At 42.1% G+C, this 20770-nt stretch overlaps 1 protein-coding gene across 1 annotated transcript; it reads right to left on the reverse strand.

The window, feature by feature from the left end:
• Window positions 1-11500: 11500 nt before the first annotated feature.
• LOC145976295 (uncharacterized) lies at window positions 11501-11845 on the reverse strand. The gene has a single exon (XM_083107362.1). The coding sequence runs from the start codon at window positions 11843-11845 to the stop codon at window positions 11501-11503; it is 345 nt and encodes a 114-aa protein (XP_082963488.1).
• Window positions 11846-20770: the final 8925 nt, after the last annotated feature.

The following is a 20770-nucleotide window of genomic DNA, read 5'->3' on the forward strand; positions in this document are numbered from 1 at the left end:
TCAGTTTACAAATAGGAGACAGAAATTTGGGGAAGATTTTGCCACTTTCGGCTCCGAATTAGAGAGACTCGCTCGACTGGCGTACCCCGAATGTCCTTACGCGGTGCGGGACAAAATTGTGTGTGCTGCAACGCCTTTGTCCGCCTCGGGAACGCCGATCCGGAGGAGACGGCGTGCAAATTTGGCCGGTAGGGAAATTAGTTGATTTACAAAAAAAAACGGTATCTCAGAATACGGTAGCGTACGGTATGTCGCAGCTCTCACAAGGAAAGCGGTATTGGGCGCCAGGCGCGGTCTCCCGCGCCGCGATATCGTTACGGTAACGGAAGGGTTCGGTAACCCAGAGCTCAGTAAATGACAGAGGGGCAGGATTCTTTGTAGGTTAGAGAGAGAGCACTAAATAACTTCCGGGAGAGAGAAATGATCGACACTCCTTCGATTATTATTATAAATATATTTAACAATTATAGTATATGGACAAAGTTTATAACAAAGTATACGACAAAGACGATATAAATACAATAGAAAGGGTTAACGGTACGGGGAAAATAGCAAAGATTACATGTAGAAGATACGCAAGTAACGAAATCGGAAATATAAATTTCGAAAGAAAGAAACATCAGAGTTATAAGAAAGATACGAAAGTCGATTATTATCTATACGGGAACGAAGACATATGATACGCGCGACTAACAGATAATTCCGAGATCGAATATAATTTCACGGACTGCGATGAATAAAGTCCACAAGTAATTTGCAGAAAAATCGGATGTAACGACGGTTCTAAGTAACGGTAATTCCACGTCAGCGGGCACAAATATTATCTCGCAATGTTATCCGGTATCTTCCCGACCTTTCGCTCTCGGCGAAAACAAATTCGACCCTCACGCAATCTCAAACAACACGGACGGTAACGGACGTAAATTTTAAACAGAAATTTCGCGAATTATTCAATTCTTGCAAAGTGGATTTTGGATATACGGCAACTCGCACTCGCGAAGAACGATCTCACGCAAACCCCGCTATTCTTTACGCAATACGATAGTGTCGGAATCTCGTGACTCTATTAATATTCACAATTCGACGCTCCACGCAATGATATAACGAGATACAGAACGAAACGATACGATACGATACGATACGGTATGGCGCTAACGATACGGTATAATGACTGTCGGCGACGAACCCCCTGAGAGGGACAAATCCGCGATACCCGAGGCCCAGCTGGCGTCCGGCAACGAAACGCGAGAAAAGCACGCAGGCTTTCTACAACAATTCGGTAACGAGTTCACCGTCGCCTCGCGACGGTATCAAGAAACGGTATGACGCCAGCTGTATCCGGGAATATCTCTATGGCTACCTGAGCGACGGCTTACAGTTTATCTCCGGTATCCGGGTCCTCGCTGCTTAGGCTGTCGTCGTTCTTTCGGTATCGCAGGAGAATCGTCCTTTGGCTCTTGTAGCTCGTCGAACAGTGACTTGTGATAAATGCTCCGCAAGGCCCTCGAGTCCCGCGCCGATTTTCCGCGCATCCTGTCGATTTTCGATGAGAAGGGGTCGATATTCTCCGCCCCCTCGAATTTCGTCCTGCTGTATTGCGGGTTGCCCTTCGATAGGAACCAAAATCCAACGTTGACGGTATCTTTGACGATTGTATGTTCTCGGTAGCTCGGACGTGTTGGGCTGGCCAGGCCGTATCCTCGTCCGGCTCCGGATGCATCTCCTCTCCTCAGTCTGCAGCCTGGGAGAGTGTTTATCGTTCCTTCGTCCGGGCTTCCCCGTCGTTGTTTCTCTAAAAGTAGCGGATATTAATACAACGATTACCTATGGATAGCGGCGGAGCGGGATCTCGATACGTGACCTTTCTTCGGAGTGGAGGCATCGGTCCGAGTCTCTCCTCTTCCTTTCTTCGGTAACTGCACCCTCCGGAATCTTGCTGTACATCACTTATTATCCGCTCGCTCAGATTGCCGCGCTCTGTTCGCTTAAAATTAATCTCAAACACAGAAATCTATACAAAGATATATCACGAGATCGGATAAGGGGCCCCCCTCAGGTGCGAAGAACGACCCTCCGTACGCTACCTCCCCCCCGGCGGGGTCACTGTGACGGAGCACAAAAGGCGTCACGTCACAGTGCGCAGTTCATTTCGTCACTTTTGGACGGGTTTGTAAGAAGGACTGCAGTTGGAAGGGTTAACTTCTTTAAAATTAGCTATTGAGAGGGCAAAGGCTGTAAAAATTATACAGGGGGAAAACTTTGAAAGGAAAAGGGACTTTGAAAAGCGGTTCGAGAAAGGAAAAAGGGACGAAAAAATGGGAAATAACGAAAATAACGAAAAAATGGGAAAAGATAAGAAGAAGGGGGGTTTCGAAAAGGGAAATTGGAAGAAGACTAACACGAAGGAGTGTTGGCTTTGTGGGAAAACGGGACATTTCCGTTCTGAATGTCCAGAGAATAAGGGAAACACAGCTTAGTTGCTCTCGGCGGGGGGAGAACAACTGAGAAGGACGAAACCCCGGGTGAAAATTGTTCCGAAACGTTGTATATAAATCGGATTGGATTAGATGCGGATTGTTTCAATTATAAGGGGGAATTAGATGATAGAGAATGTTATTTTAAGATAGATACGGGCTCCGACATTTCAGTTCTCAATAAGAAGTTGGTTAGGGAAGATAAACAAAGAATTCAGATTAAAAAGGGCACAATTAGATATCCTTCTGGGGAGGAGGTGCCCATTGAATTTAAAGTCAAAGTAAAGGTTGTTTTAGGAAAGTTTACTAAAGAGATTCCATGTATGTGTTGGAAATGAATGAAGATTGCTTACTGGGTGTAGATTTCCTTAAAGAGACAGATTTGGAAAATGTCTTTAGGGAATCTTTCGCTTTTTCAGAGTTTAAAGAAAAACAAAATCTAAATTGCTCTCGAATTCAAGATTATTCAGAAAAAGTCCCATCTGTCTTGAAAGAACTTTACGTGAATGATTCTGTAGATTTAGATAAGTCTCAAAGAGACGTTTTCGCGAATCTTTTGTACGAATATAAGGATATATTTTCCGAGAAAATTGTTGCCGGGAATTGCGATATCGTGACTCATGCTATTTACATAAGAGATTCCTCTCCCATAAAGCAGGTTCCTCGTCGAATTCCCATACAGATGCGAAGTGAAGTTGGTAAAATTATTGAGGAAATGAGAGATCAGGGAGTCATTGAGGAGTCACAGAGCCCCTGACTTCTCCCGTTGTTTTAGTAAAGAAAAAAGATGGAGCAATAAGATTCTGCGTGGATTATAGGAGATTCAACGAAGTAACTAAAAAAGATTCTTATCCCTTGCCAAAAATAGATGAAGTGCTCGACCAACTCTCAGGTAATTCTTGGTTTTCCACTTTAGATCTTAAGAGTGGTTATTGGCAGATAAAAATTCATCCTGAGGACAAAGAAAAGACTGCTCTTTCTATCGGGCGTGGGTTGTGGCAGTTTACCGTAATGCCTTTTGGGCTGTGCAATGCCCCCGCTACCTTCGAACAATTGATGGAAAAAATTTTACAGGGATTGTTGTTCAGAATTTGTCTGGTTTATTTAGACGATGTGATTATTTTCGGAAGAGATTTTCTTGAGATGACGGAAAATCTTGAAAAAGTATTTGCGCGGCTACGAACAGTCAATTTAAAAGTAAATCCGAAAAAATGTATTCTTTTCGCGAAAAAGGTGAAATACTTAGGGCACATAGTTTCTTCGGGGGGCGTTACCAGAGATCCCGAAAAGATCTCCGCTGTGAAGGACTGGCCAATTCCACATACTAAAAAGCAACTTCGAAGCATTTTAGGGTTTTGTTCATATTATCGGAAATTTGTTAAAGGGTTTTCTTCCTTGGCTAAACCTTTATATGCCTTAACAGAAAATCAGACTAAATTTTCTTGGAATGAACAATGTCAAAATGCATTCATGGAATTAAAACAGAACTTATCTTCTTCTTCTACGTTAGCTTTTCCGAAAGGGGAAGGAGAATTTATTTTAGATACTGATGCTTCGAATATTGGGATTGGTGCAGTCTTATCGCAGAATCAAGAAGGAAAAGAAAAAGTAATTGCTTATTTCAGCCACGTACTTAGTAGGACCGAAAGGAATTATTGCGTTACACGTCGAGAACTTTTAGCGATAGTTGATTCTATAAAATTTTTCCGACATTATCTTCTAGGACAAAAATTTTTTATTCGAACGGATCATATTTCTTTGAAGTGGCTACTGTCCTTCAGGGATTTGGAAGGACAATTGGCACGCTGGCTAGAGAGACTCCAACAATATGAATTTGAGGTTGTCCATCGTAAAGGGCAAATTCATAAAAACGCCGATGGACTGTCCAGACGGCATTGTGAATCAATTGGTTGTGAATATTGTACCAGAGTGGAGAGAAAGAATATGGAGGGACTTCAGAAATCCGTTGCGCGGATCTTTCTTACAGGAGATACTCTTCAGGATTGGAGGAAGGAACAATTGGAAGATTCTAGCCTCTCTCTGATTTACCGAGGAAAGGAGGCAGGTATACGCCCGCCTCGTTCGGAAATATCCAGTGGAGATGTTTCCGCCCGAATTTATTGGTCCTATTGGGACGCGTTAAGTTTGAAGGATGGAATTCTTTATAAGAAATGGGAAGCGCCAAATCTTAGATCAAGCGTTTTTCAGCTTGTTGTTCCTCGAAAGCGAGTTGATCAAATTTTAGAAGTGGCGCACGATTCTTCTTCAGGAGGACACTTTGGGGTCAATAAAACCCTGGAAAAAATCCGTAAGCGATTTTATTGGGCCACTTGCAAACAAGATGTGCAAGAGTGGTACAAAACCTGTAAAGTGTGTGTGTCAAAAAAGGGCCCTTTAGGAAAAGGGAAGTCCCCGTTGCAGATATATAACGTAGGAGCCCCTTTTGAAAGATTGCAGATGGATATCCTCGATCCTCTTCTTTCTACCACCCAAAGAAATAGATATCTCCTTGTCATCGTAGACTGTTTTACTAAATGAGTGGAGGCTTTTCCTCTGAAGAATATCAGAGCAAGAATGGTGGCAGAAGTCTTTGTTAATCAAGTAATCTCAAGACATGGAATCCCTTGGGAGATCCATACAGATCAAGGGAAGAATTTCGAATCCAAGTTATTCGCGGAATTAATGGATCTTCTTGGAATTAAAAAGATGAGGACAACTGCTTTGCATCCTCAATCGGACGGACAGGTTGAGCGTCAGCATTTAACTATTATTAATTATTTGTCTAAATTTATTTCAGAAAACCAAAGAGACTGGGATTGTTGGATTCCCATGTTCTTGTTAGCCTACAGATCTTCTAAACACGAAACCACTGGTTTAATTCCTGCGGAACTGTATTTTGGTCGAGATCTTAGGTTACCCTTGGATTTACTCCTGGGAAGTCCACCAAGTGAAGAATCTTAGCCAACAGCAAATTTTGCTACGAATTTAAGAGAGAAATTGGATAGGATCCATTCTGAAGTTAGAGAGCGGATGGACATAAAATCTTCTCGAATAAAAAGTTGGTATGATCGAAATGCCAGACAAATTCTTTTTCAAGAAGGAGAGAAGGTTTGATTTTACAATCCTCGAAGAGTAAAGGGGAGAGCCCCTAAACTTCAGTCTAATTGGGAAGGTCCTTTTATAATAGTGAGAAAGTTGAGTGATGTGGTGTACTGTATTCAAAAATCCATTAGACATAAGAGGAAAATCGTCCATGCGGATAGATTAGCTCCTTTTTCTGAGAGACAGTAGAGTTGGATAGGGAATAGCTTGGAGCCCGTAATAGATAGGGATGATAAAAACTAAATTGAGTTAATTTCTTTTAATTGCTTTAGTTACTGCGCATTCTTTTTTTTCTCACAGAGGAGTTTTACTGGATTTGAGCTGACACGAGTCTTTACAACGAAAGTTAAGTAAATTTTAAAGAGAAGACTGCCTCGCCCACGGTTTTTGAGCCGTGGTTTTCCCGTGGGTCGGAGGGCGAATGCCGAGGCAGGGATTTGGGGAGTCCTTTTAGGACGATGGGTCCACGGTGGATACCCCCCTCTTGTCCGAAGAAGAAAGACTCGGGAAGATAAGGACAGGAAAAAGGACGCGCCGGGCACGAGGAAGATGACTGGAATGGGAGGCTGCCCTGGAGTCGATTGTTGGGAGTCTGGCCAACTCCCTGGAAGGAATCGATTGGGAGTCTGTCTAGTAGATTGGGGCCCGGTAGGAGCAATGCTCGGTAACCGGGAGCAACAGCTCAGGGAGAGCAGGATATCGTTCGGGGTCCCTGAAAGTCCGCAAAGATTGGTCATCGAGCCCCTTGCTGATTGTCGAGACGACAATCTTGAAAAGGAGGGGCAGTGTTACTCGCGCGCCCGAGTCGTTAAGGCCCTGCCGTTGTCCAGATCCCGTGGTCAAGAAGATTGTTTATAAACAACGAGAGTCAGCTGAGTCGGAAAATAGCTGTCAAGTTACACGGACGCGTTTTACATTCGGTGTTGTATTTCCGTGTGAAATCTTGTTACATTCTGTGTTCTTTAAAATTCCTCTCCTGTGTTCATTAAAATTCTTGTGTTCTTTTATAAATACGAGTTCTTATTTACGAGTGCGCAAGCGAGTACGCGGGTGCCGATCCTTGTGTCGCGCGCGATCGATAGATATCGGTCCGCGAACGCAACAATATACAGGGTGTTTCAGAATTCGCGGATACGGACTCTACAGCGTGATTGTTCGTATCGAGACAAACAACATTTTCCTCTAACAAAATTGCGTCTGAGCATTACTTTTTAAGTGAGAGCAACTTTAAGCGAACGAAAAAGCGTCTTAGATTATGCTTGAATCAGGAACGGCGCGCGCATGGCATGTGTGGTGTTTGAGCGTGTATGCTATTTTACTATTTTATTAAAGTGTTACAAGAATTATGCATTTAAAATCGCTATTTTCGATACAACTTACTTAACAAGAGAAGATTTTCTAACTGATACTTCGAAGCAACGGCTAAAGGGAAAATAAGATTAAATTACTTGTAAATAATTTTGATCTAGAATTATTGTTCCAATGTTTTAAAAATTTGTTGGCCCTGAGAAGGGCTGATTAAATACTTCAGAGCATATCTTCAAAATGCAGACCTTCCATTTGTACACATATATTAACTCTGCGGATAAGATTTTCTTGTGCTCGTTGGAGCATTTCCGATGTGATAGTTGCTATTGCACAATGAAGTTGTTCTTCCAAATCTCGTAATGTTTCTATAGGATTTCGATGAATAAAGCTAAAATAGCACACACGCTCAAACGCCACACATGTCGTGCGCGCGCCACCCCTATTCAAGCGTAATCTAAGACGCTTATTCGTTAGTTTAAAGTTGCTCTCACTTAAAAAGTCTCGTGTGGGGTTGCTGGTCCCCCATCGGGCTCCTCCCCAGGTGGCGGATTAGGGAATGCTCGCTGGCTTGCCGGAGGATATCGGGGAAATAAAATACCCGAGGTGGACCAAAAACCAGCTATACGAAGAGCAATAAAGAAAACAATCTTAGGAAATAGTACCCCAGGTGACAGCCCAAGTAACTATTTGGAAAATTCACCTTCTTCGGAGGTTGGTCCCACGGATTCTGGGGGGGACCAATCATTGCTTACTAATTTTCATCTTAATAACAACCCGCCGGATGAAGCGGAAATTCAGAAAAGATGCGAGTTTCTCGCTGAAGAAAATCATAAACTGCTCAACAGAATCAAATCCCTTGAGGATCGTCTGGCTATCTATGAGAAGAATGTATCTTACAACACAGATGAGGCAGAATTTATGTCTCCACAAAAGAAAAGTAAAAACTCTCCAAAATCACCATATAGCTGGATGATTAATTCAAGAAAGAATAAAAAGAGAAAAGCCACTAACTCTCCAGAGATAGTAAACTCTCCTGCAAATACCAATCCTCCCTCTCAACAATCACAGCAAACTAAATTTAAAAATCATAAAAAAGAAGCTGCTCCTCCATCAATTTATATTAATATGGGTTAAACGATATTAATAAAACTACTGAAGGACTGCGGAAAATGGAGTTCAAAGGAAAAGTTACTGCTCTTCCATCCGGCGACATCAAGATCAATTGCCTTAATGGAGAAGAGTATCGTGAAATCACTAAAATGCTAAACGAAGAAATAAAATTAGGGAACAAAATAGAATGGCACACCTTTGCAGATAAAAACCCTCGTCCGTTTAGAGTGATAGCAAGTGGACTAGATCCTGCTACCGACCCTTCTGCTATCGTTGATGATTTGAATGCTAATGGCTTTCTATTAAAATCCTATATAGCAGTCAATATTCTCAAGACTGAGTACAAAAAGGACTTAAATAACAAAAAAAGATGATTAAATCCCAAACTAAACTTAGACTCTTTATGCTTACTTTTGAAAATGCGGAGTCAATTGACAAAATATATAACATCGAAACCATTGCTTTACAAGTCGTCAAAATTAAAGCAAACCGTAAAAATTCAAATAGAATTGTTCAATGTAAAAATTGTTAAGGCTTTAATCACGTTCGCAGTAGCTGTCATAGAAGAGTCTGTGTTAAGTGCGCTAGGGAACACCTCTCTGAAGTATGCCCAAAACCTAAAGATTCTAAACCTATCTGTGCCAACTGCGGGGAGAATCACATTGCTAACAGAGGATGTATTATCGTTAGAGAACTGCAAAAACGTAGAAATGAAATCACCAATGGCAGGAAAAAGTCTAATATTCAATCTAAACGAATAGTGGAAGAAAAGCAATCTGAATTGAGGGAAAAGCTAACAGGATAATCAAGCTACCCTGGTTAAAAAAGATAGTCACTTATGCTGACAGTGTTAAGCAGGATCCTAAAATTCTAAGATCTATCATCTACCTCTCTGATTGAAAGGGAAATTACAAAAATTATTGGAACTCTGAAAAGCATTATTAGACGCCTGGATCAGCAGGATAAGTTTTATAAAATGAAGTTTGACATGATAGACAGTCAATTAGTTACAAGTAGAAATAAAAATGGCGGGCTCAATTAGAAACTGCAACTTGGAATGCAAACGGTCTAAGTTAACGTAAAAATGAACTAGTTTTTTTTTTTGGAAACTCAAAAAATTGACATTTGTCTAATCTCCGAAACTCATTTTACGAGAGAATCAAATTTCAAGTTATATGGATTTAAGGTATATCACTTTATTCATCCATCCAATAAAACTAGAGGTGGTGCTGTTGTTATAATTCGAACCAATATTAGACACCATGAAGAACCTAAAATATCTATAGAAAATATCCAACCTGCACGGTTCATGTTCAATGTAAAAAATACAACCTATCATTATCTGTCTATAGTCCACCTAGGCATAATATTACGCAAGAAGAATATATGGAATTTTTGCACTTTTTAGGAAATACCTTCATTGCGGGAAGAGATTTTAATGCAAAGCACACTTACTGGTGCAGTAGATTTACTTCAACTAAAGGCAAAGCACTCTTCTATGCAGGCAAATCATTAAAGTGTGAGTTCTTTTTCAATGGTAGCCCTAGTTACTGGCCCACTGATTTAAATAAACTTCCTGATGTTATTAATTTCTTTGTCACTAAGGGTCTGTCTAATTATATTGAGGTCGAGACATGTCTCGATATCAGCTCTGATCACATCCCAGTTATCCTGACACTCAGCGATACTTTTATATCTAAGACTCCATCATCATTCACTAAAACTGACTGGAATGGCTATTCGGACTATCTTGAAGAATACATTATGCTTAATATTCCACTTAAAACTTATGACCAGTTGAAAAAAGAAACAAAATCATTTACAAAACTACTACAACTGGCAAGTAGAACCAACCCTTTAATAATCAAAAAACTTACGTCTACAACGAACCTCTCTATTGAAATAAAAGAAATGATAAGAGATAAAAAGAAAACACGCAGGAACTGGTAGAGAACTCGAGACCCTGAACGTAGGAAAATCTTTAATAAAATAAATCAAAAGTTAAAAACAACTTCTTTATGAAACTAGTAACAAAGGAATAGCTAAATATCTCCAAGGGCTAACAGCCGATGCGGACACCAACTACTCTCTTTAGACAGCAACTAAGCGTATTAGAAGACCTATCATTAATTTGCCACCTATTAAGAAACAAGATGGTTCATGGGCTAGAAGTAGCCAAGAAAAAGCAGACCTCCATGCTGATCATCTTGAAAATGTTTTTCAACCGCGTGATTTTCACACTGATGTTTCAGATCTAGGTACTCTAGAATTACGCGAAGCCATCCCTCTCAAACATGTCTCTCTCAAGGAGATCCAAAAGGAGTTGTAAGTTAAAATCTAAAAAAGCTCTCGGATACGATTCCATTACGGTCCGAACGTTAAAAAATCTGCCTACTAAAGGAATCATGAAACTGACTCATTTGTTTAATGCGTTTATTCGTCTAAGATATTTCCCCAACAGTGGAAGATTGCTGAAGTCATTACTATCTCACAACCTAATAAATCCTTAAATGAGATTACTTCCTACAGACCAATCTCACTTCTTCCAATTATAGCCAAAGTGTTTGAAAAACTTATCATTAAAAGACTGAAACCGATTGTGGAGTCTAATCATTTTCTCCCTGATCATCAATTCGGATTCAGAGACAAACACTCGACTATTGACCAAGTCCATCGTTTAACTGATAAAATTGAAGCAGCTCTGGAAGACAAAAAAGTGTGCTCTGCTGTACGCTTGATGTATCTCAAGTTTTTGACAGGGTCTGGCACGAGGGACTTTTCTTTTGTTAACGATGGGGAAATCCTTTATGGATACCCGCACTCCCCGGGGAGGGAGGACGAAATATGTCGGACTCCCGGTCTGGATAAATGACCAGTATACCGACTAAAACCCCATCGGATGCCAACTCGGGTGCGTCGGGGGAGGACTGGGAACGCCAGAGGCACTACTTCCGGACGTCCTCCCCCCACCCATCCGACCTAACTCTGTGGGCGGACCCCGTTCCAACATTATGTATGTCAGGGGTGGGGCCCGCCCACGCCGCCGCTTTGTGCGGCGGCTCCATCTCTAGTGTGGCGCAGAGGGGCATCACCTTCACTCCACGCCCCCTCGGTGTTTCTGGGGGGGGCGGGGTCGGGGCTTGAGTCTCCCGCTCGAGTTCCAGCCCCTCGAGCCTCGGAGTGGCCTCCCTCCCTCCCCAAGAGAGGTTGGGGAATCGGGCTTGCACTCCAGGGCTCTTCCTTTGTTGTCCGCCCCCACTGCGGCCACTAGGTCCGCACGCTCGGCCGCCCACGCTGGGCACGACTCTAGTGCTGCGCCGAGTCGTGCGGATAATCGCAATGGTGGCACTCCGCGGTGCGCTCTTTTCCGATTCTGCACAAGTACTCCCCGAAACAGCCATGTCCGCACTTGTATCATTCTGTAGGTAATTCCTTCCTGTTTGACCCTGTCGATCCATTCGGGAATACAGGGTCTAATGGCCTCGACGAGATGGTCCTCCTTCCCGCTATGTTGGGATCCTCGTGGCTCTTTGCCGCTCGAGGATCATCGATCGTCGAGCCTGGTCCTCTATCACGCGACGGATCCTGCCGGTTACCTCCGCCCCGTTATTTCTGATCCCGCGGACCCTCCTGTACATGTTATCGTACATTTGGGCCGCGAGATTCAACGGTGGCATACCGGCCAGGACCGTCGCCGCCGCGTGGCTCACCGTACGATAGCCCCTAACTGCTCTGATCGCCACTCGCTGAAGTCTGCGCAGCAGATCCCTCAGTCGGCGAGTAACCGCCACATCACTGGCCCATACTGGAGTTCCGTACAGCACCAATGAGTGTACCACCGCGGCGTACATACAGCGAACCCTTCCGCCCGGTCCCCCGAGGTTTGGGAGCAGCCGGCTCAGAGCTATAGCTACTCCCTCCGCTCTCGGGGCCAGTCGGCGAAAGTGTTCGCCAAAGGAGGCTAGGTCGCGTCCAGTTGGAGTCCTAAGTACTTTATACTCTCTCCTACCAGGACGCGAGCCTCACCTATGCGGATGAAGGTTGGAGGCGGCGGGCCGTGCGATCCATTATGAAAAAAGACCGCCTCGGTCTTGCAGGCCGCCACCTCCAATCCCAGGACTTTTATAGAGCGCACCACACCTGCCAGGGCTAAATTCGTCCTGGCCGCTGCTTTCCCCCAGTCCTTTCCCCCGGCGAGCACAATCGTGTTGTCTGTATAGCAGACGACTGTGTTGCCGGAGGACATGGTCATATGCGAGGTTCTACAACAATGGGCCCAGTACCGAGCCCTGCGGAACCCCGCATTCTATTCTTTTCTCCTGCACCGCTCCATCGCGGTCGGTGTATTCCAGGACCCTGTCCCGGAAATAGTCCCGGATAATGGCGGTGAGATAAGGGGGCATGTCATGATACTCCATAGCCCCTATTATCCACCGCCAAGGCAGGGTGTTGAAGGCATTCGTGATGTCTAGGGACACCGCCAACAACACCCCGCCTTCCTCAATCCCGGCCTCCGCAGCGGATCTGACACGAAAAATGGAGTCAATAGTGGATCTTCCGCTGCGGAAACCATATTGGTCCTCACTGAGGTTGGGACCAATCTGGGACAGTTGCTGAACGAGGCGGCCAGCTATTATCCTCTCCAGGATTTTGGCTGCCTCGTCCAGCATGCAAATGGGGCGGTACGAGGAAGGGAGGCTCCCCTTAGGAATAAGGACAAGTTTTGCCCTTTTCCACTCTGAGGGAAAGCAGTCCTGCATGAGGCACTCATTGAATAGGTATTCCGCCATCTCTGTCGAGGTCAGGGCTCGTACCTTTCTATGGACGCCGTCAGGTCCAAGTGCTTTTCTGGATTTTATCTTCCTGACGGCGTCCCTTAGCTCGCCCTGGGTAATCCCCAGCTCGTCTCCCACTCCGGATGATCTTCCGGAGCGGGTATGCGGTCGGTGCCCTCTCCTGCAGAGAAGAGGGCCACCACAATTTGCTGCACGAACTGGGGATCCATGGTTTCCGTCATCGGGGACGCCCCGCCCTTCAGTTTGTTTAAAACGATTTTATATGGGTGTCCCCATGGATCCTGGTCCAGGGTGAGCATCGATTCGTCCCAGGCCCTGGCCTTCTCCTTCACAATTGCCTTTTTTAGGGCGGCACGAGGGATCTTTTAGTGAATTGCTGATATCCTATCTTCAAGATCGCAGCTTTAGAGTGCGAAATGATGATGCATATTCCGAATTCCGGAAATTGCTGCAGATGTTCCTCAGGGCAGTGTATTGAGACCTATTTTGTATCTTCTGCATATTGTCGACATTCCAAAAATTCCCGGAGTTCGCGCAACAACCTATGCTGACGATACTGCGATTCTAGCTACTGGTACAAATATAGACATAGCAATCAAGAAATTACAGCATGCCATAAATCAGATTGTGGATTGGACCTTTAGATGGCGACTAAAATTAAATGAAAACAAATCATATCATCTTTTCCTTTACCAAAATCATATCAAAACAACTCAATACATAAATTTTACCTTGAAAAAAAACTATCGATTATTATTAATCAACAAGTAGTCCCGTATTCTAATATTGCAAAATATCTAAGGGTGACCGTCGATGCTAAGTTACGATGGAAAGTGCACATAAAAATTAAACGAAATCAACTGTGCAATCTGCAATCTCTAAAATGGAATGGATGATCGGAAGGAAATCTAATTTATCAATTCACAATAAACTCCTACTTTATAAACTAATCCTCAAGCCGGTGTGGACTTATGGCATCCAGCTTTGGGGATGCAATGCAGACTCAAATGTTAAAATTGTTCAAACTTTTCAAAATAAGGGGCTTAGAGATATAATCAAGGCGCCGTGGTACTGTCGGGATTTGGATATTCATCGTGACCTAAGTATATGTACTATTGTAGAAGAAATAAAATTAGCCGCTAATAGACATAAACTACGTCTTGCCAACCGATTTGGCTTCACTCCTCCTTCATCCAGAGGAGTTCAGGTCAAAGCTGCCAGATCTCCGCCGCAAGCAACATGCAACACGTCGTGGAAGGGGTAACGAGGATGTGAGCGTAAGCGTACGTGTGAGCTCGGCGCTTCGGCTAGCTTCGGATAGTAGAAGAGGACAGAATACAGTCTTCTGTCTTTTTCCTACCAACAAAAGCGACGGCCGACGCTACACGCTGCTCGCTCCTCGATATCTCGATATGCTCTCAATGTTTCTCTTACAGCTTTTTTATCGTATATGTTTATAATATGTATGTGTATATATATATATATATATACATATATATACAGGGCGATCCTGAAAAACGATCCGTCTATAAAATGACGTATTCCTGACACCATTCTAAGACAATTTTTCCTTTACCAAAATTTGATTTGAAGCGTAGTTTTTGAATTATGAGCAAAAATAGTTAGTAAATCACGCGTCGGGTACAGAAGGCAGGCAGGAGCGGCGCGGCGTGCCGCGAGCGCGGGCGCAGCTGACCGCCCGACGGGTGATTACCACCGCATGAGTCGCTAACTATTTTATCTTATAACAAAATTATGCTTTAAATAAAATTTTGGTAAAGAAGAAAATGTCCTAGAATTACGTCAGAAATACGTGTTCCTTAAAATAACGTTATTTTAATAATGAAAAGTTGTTCCGGATCGCCGGCCGTCCGACGTTGCAATCAGCTGATTGCTACACGCGATGTGTGTATGGCGGAGTGTGTGCGTAAGAGAGAGAGGGAGAGAGAGAGAGAGAGAGAGAGAGAGAGAGGGAGGGTAGGAGGGACAGACATTCATACACACGCACGCACTTTTTTTCTCGCTCTCTTTCTCTCTTTTACGCAACACTCATACACTCTCTCATTCAGTCTCTCACTCACACTCTCTCGGTCACTCACTCACTCACTCACCTGCTTACTCACTTGCTCACTCACCTTGTAGCAGCGTAGCGAATCTTCATGCTATGTATTGTTGTATCTGCTGCACGGTTATGATTGCTAGAGATGCGCGACACATCGAAATTTTTTCGATTATTAGTCTCACACTCGATTGACACAATACAGATTACGCGATAACGAGTTTACTGTTTATTCACTCACTATTGATTTATCGATACCAAAAATTACTTTCAAAGAAACGCGGATGCAAACAGCACATGACTCGACGCGAAGCGACGGACCGCGGAGACTGCGCGACCACAAGAGTTATGTTGCCAGAAACGCGACACGCGACATCTAACAAACGACTTGCGCGTGGCGCGTGATTGACGCGAGATAAGACGAACGATCGGCTAAAACCTTCTCATTGCGAATGCGGTAGAAAACATGAAACGTATAATGACATACTTAAAAAATTAATTATTTATTATAAATAATAACTATTAATAATTTCTAATTATAATAAATAATTATTATTTTAAAAAGCATGTGTTATACGTTATTACGTTTTCGAAATTATTGCATTCACGATGCGAAGATTTAAGTCAATCGCAAGAATAATGTAATTAAAATTACATTTGGAAAAATTTATTTTTATTCTGCTCACAATGAAATGTTCCAACGTGAAAATGTATTGATCGCTCTGAAAAGAGCGGATTGACTAAAAAAAATTTTAAAGCAGATGCTCAAAATGCCCGCCATCCATCCTAATGCAAGCTCTCATGCGTTTTAATAAGTTCTTTCGACGTTTTCCATTATTTCTTCGTCAATATTCCAAATAGCGAATCGTAATCTTGTCTCCAGATCTTCAATATCTTCGGGAAGCGTTTTATAAATTACTTCCTTGCAGTATCCCCATAATCTAGAGGATTGAGATCCGGAGATCCTGCGGGCCAACGTATCGGGCCGTACCGACCCATTCAGCGTCCGGGAAAATTCTCGTTTAAGTAATTCGTAACGATCCTGGCGTTGTGTGGCCCAGCACCGTCTTGTTGGAAGATAATATCGTTTCTTTCAAATAATGGCACATCTTCTAAGAAATGTGGTAGATTTTCTGTTAATAAATCGACGTAGGTTCTTCCAGTTAAAATATCTGGCCCGCAAGATCTCCGGATCTCAATCCTCTAGATTTTTTCTTATGGGGATACTGCAAGGAAGTAATTTATAAAACGCTTCCCGAAGATATTGAAGATCTGGAGACAAGATTACGATTCGCTATTTGGAATATTGACGAAGAAATAATGGAAAACGTCGAAAGAACTTATTAAAACGCATGAGAGCTTGCATTAGGATGGATGGCGGGCATTTTGAGCATCTGCTTTAAAATTTTTTTTAGTCAATCCGCTCTTTTCAGAGCGACCAATACATTTTCACGTTGGAACATTTCATTGTGAGCAGAATAAAAATAAATTTTTCCAAATGTAATTTTAATTACATTATTCTTGCGATTGACTTAAATCTTCGCATCGTGAATGCAATAATTTCGAAAACGTAATAACGTATAACACATGCTTTTTAAAATAATAATTATTTATTATAATTAGAAATTATTAATAGTTATTATTTATAATAAATAATTAATTTTTTAAGTATGTCATTATACGTTTCATGTTTTCTACCGCATTCGCAATGAGAAGGTTTTAGCCGATCGTTCGTCTTATCTCGCGTCAATCACGCGCCACGCGCAAGTCGTTTGTTAGATGTCGCGTGTCGCGTTTCTGGCAACATAACTCTTGTGGTCGCGCAGTCTCCGCGGTCCGTCGCTTCGCGTCGAGTCATGTGCTGTTTGCATCCGCGTTTCTTTGAAAGTAATTTTTGGTATCGATAAATCAATAGTGAGTGAATAAACAGTAAACTCGTTATCGCGTAATCTGTATTGTGTCAATCGAGTGTGAGACTAATAATCGAAAAAATTTCGATGTGTCGCGCATCTCTAGCAATCATAACCGTGCAGCAGATACAACAATACATAGCATGAAGATTCGCTACGCTGCTACAAGGTGAGTGAGCAAGTGAGTAAGCAGGTGAGTGAGTGAGTGAGTGACCGAGAGAGTGTGAGTGAGAGACTGAATGAGAGAGTGTATGAGTGTTGCGTAAAAGAGAGAAAGAGAGCGAGAAAAAAAGTGCGTGCGTGTGTATGAATGTCTGTCCCTCCTACCCTCCCTCTCTCTCTCTCTCTCTCTCTCTCTCTCTCCCTCTCTCTCTTACGCACACACTCCGCCATACACACATCGCGTGTAGCAATCAGCTGATTGCAACGTCGGACGGCCGGCGATCCGGAACAACTTTTCATTATTAAAATAACGTTATTTTAAGGAACACGTATTTCTGACGTAATTCTAGGACATTTTCTTCTTTACCAAAATTTTATTTAAAGCATAATTTTGTTATAAGATAAAATAGTTAGCGACTCATGCGGTGGTAATCACCCGTCGGGCGGTCAGCTGCGCCCGCGCTCGCGGCACGCCGCGCCGCTCCTGCCTGCCTTCTGTACCCGACGCGTGATTTACTAACTATTTTTGCTCATAATTCAAAAACTACGCTTCAAATCAAATTTTGGTAAAGGAAAAATTGTCTTAGAATGGTGTCAGGAATACGTCATTTTATAGACGGATCGTTTTTCAGGATCGCCCTGTATATATATATATATAATAAATATATTTTACATATAAATGTAAATATATACTAAATATATTACAAAAATATATTATAAAACTATATTTAATATAATAATTTAACTTGTTTTATCCATATATATACATTTAAAATAATAAAATTAAAAAATGTAATGAGTGTGGCGATTTCCCATGCCACCCACGAGGTATCACCAATGCCGCGTTAGGTTTTCTTATGTGGACCTTCGCCTGGAACCCTATTATATTGTATTATTTTGTCATTTACAAGTATGATGTCTGTTATACAGACAAGATAATTTTTATACTCTTGCGTTTTACAAAAATGTTGTCTGTTACCCAGACAAGATGTTTTTCACGTACTTACCTTTTACAAATATGTTGTCTGTTATACAGACAAGATATTTTTAATACTTTTGCTTTCTACAAGTATGATATCTGTTATACAGACAAGATGTTTTTCACATACTTACCTTTTACATATATGTTGTCTGTTATACAGACAAGATATTTTTAATACTCTTACTTTTTACAAGTATGGTGTCTGTTACACAGACAAGATGTTTTTCACATACTTACCTTTTATAAGCGTAATGTTTTTAATAAATTTATTATTTATGAGATGAGCGGCCAGCTATGTCAACAGCATCTGCAGCATGTAACCTTAAAATACTTTTATTTTTTTTAGCAACAGTAGCATATAATTTATCCGCTGACATAAGAGACAAATGCTTTTCATCAATTTTCATTTTGATAGCTGTCTCGCCTCTCGTTTTTAATGCAGATTTAAATACACAAATAGCATTAACAGTAGCTGACGAAAAACTGTTATGTTTTTTCGTTTTTAAATTATTTAAAAGAGAAAACATTCTTTCCGGATCGGTATTTGAATTTGGAAGAGATCTAATAGTACTTATAACATTTGTTAAATTGGGATATTTAGCAAGATTATTGTGTCGATTTTGTAAAATTTTTTTCCACATGCTGTCGAAATTTAATTTAGAAAAGTTTTGTTTTTCTTCCATTGTAAAATCTGATGGTAAGGCCATCCATTCTTTCTTTAAATCACCTTCATCAAAACCGCCGATAGTTTTAGCTATAAAAGAAACATCATTGAATGATGTTTCTCTATTGTTATCAAATAAACTTATACAGGATGATCATTCATTCAGGGTGATTCATTTTAATCTTAACAGAGAAATATTTCGAAAATATGCAATTTTACAAAAAAACTCCAAATAAAAGTTGTATGGTATAGAGGGGGACGTACAATGGTGATCTTCATTTGACCTTGAGACGTCTACTTAAAGTCAGATGAAGGTCAACTTGTAACGATGCACCCCGAAATGCATCGTTACAAGTGAACACCGACCGGAAGCTGCCGCCCGACGATCACCGGTCGGGCAAAGGCAGAGGCGCTGTGCGCCCATTTTTAAGAAATAGGAAACATCCGGGTAGGAAAAGCGATGATCAATTGTCGCGACATTGCCGTCGGGAGCCGACAGTTGAGAACCCGCGCTCGGCACCCCAAACTCCCCCGGGCGGACCCGAACCGCTCCGATGTTTTACCGCCGTTCGGTGGGAGTAATTACCGAATACGCCGGCGCGCGGGTAATTAACCGGGTATAAAACGGGCTCTCGGCGGCATAGAAGGACAGATCCTTCTGATCCTTCTCAGCAAGCCGTGCTAGTCAGAAGGCCAGCAAAGCGAATAGAGAAATCCTTGCGAAATCTAAGCCAGAAGGTAGTGAGAACGCTACTTCAACCGATTGATATCGGTGCTTCGAGATCGCCTTCGACTTTTGATCGCGTAAACCACTTTCAGCGTTATCCAGGATCAACGACGTGGACGTGATGATAATCTGATCCCTTTTGGAGTGCTTGATTTCCGTGAGTCCCCTTGCCTCTCACGATTCGGGGTGCTTGATTTCCGTGAGTCCCCTTGCCTCTCACGATTCGGGGTGCTTGATTAACGTGAGTCTCCTTGCCTCTCACGATTCGGGGTGCTTGATTAACGTGAGTCCCCTTGCCTCTCACGATTCGGGGTGCTTGATTAACGTGAGTCTCCTTGCTTCTCACGATTCGGGGTGCTTGATTAACGTGAGTCCCCTTGCCAATCACGATTTACGTCTTATAACATTTGTTCGAATATGTCACCATTCACTTCAATACACATTTGAAACCTTTGACGCAATGCAATATCGGTAGTCTTTTGCGGAATTTTTTCAGGAATAGTTGTCAGAGCTCTGGTGATGTGATTTCTCATATCGACCGGATTCGTTGGCTCAGTATCAAAAACAATTCCTTTAATGTGCCCTCACAGGAAGAAATCATAAGGAGTCAGGAGAATTTGGAGGCCATCGGACATAACCGTTGAATCCTATCCAGCGTTCAGGATATCTTTAGTGTAAATAATCTCGCACAATGTTAGCTCTGTGCGGAGGAGCACCATCGTGCTGAAACCACATTCGTTCTCTAGTTCTTAATGGTGTATTTTCTAATAATTCATGTAGGTCATTTTGCAAGAACTGTAAATACATTTCCCGATTGAGATTATCTTCAAAGAAATGGGGTCCAATAATTTGGTTATCTAATATGCCACACCAAACATTAACTTTCCATTGATGCTGATGATCTACATGACGAATCCAAAATGGATTAACATCCGAATAATAATGAGAATTGTGACGATTTAATTCTCCAGTATTCTGAAAAGTTGATTCGTCGCTAAATAAAACCTTGTCAAAAAATGTCGGATCTTCCTGTAATTTTTCCAAACCTCAATGACAAAATTCAACGCGTTCTCGTTTTTTATTTTTAGTGAGTGCCTGATGTAAGTGAATATGATAATCATGAAAATGATTCGCTTTTAAAATTCGCTAGACAGTTGGTTGAGAAATATTGAGTTCTCGACTGATTCTACGTTGGCTAATTTGAGGATTTATTACTGCCATCCCTAAAACAGCTACTACATTCAAATCATTATCATCAGTTAAAGATTTTTTTTTACGTTTGCGATGTAATTTACCTTCACGGGCCCTATTTATAAGGCTGATTATTGTTACATGACTGGGGCGTCGACGATCTGGGAATCGTAATGCATACTAACGGGCACATTCTCTGGCGTTTTCATCGCTCCTTCCATATTCAATTATTAAGTCGACAATTTCACTAGGTGAATAATCAGCCACGTTAAAAACGATCAAGGA

Source organism: Camponotus vicinus, unplaced genomic scaffold (genome assembly GCF_025532165.1).
Source record: "Camponotus vicinus isolate PSW18456_S1 unplaced genomic scaffold, iyCamVici1.0 SCAF_8, whole genome shotgun sequence".
NCBI classification, from domain to species: domain Eukaryota; kingdom Metazoa; phylum Arthropoda; class Insecta; order Hymenoptera; family Formicidae; genus Camponotus; species Camponotus vicinus.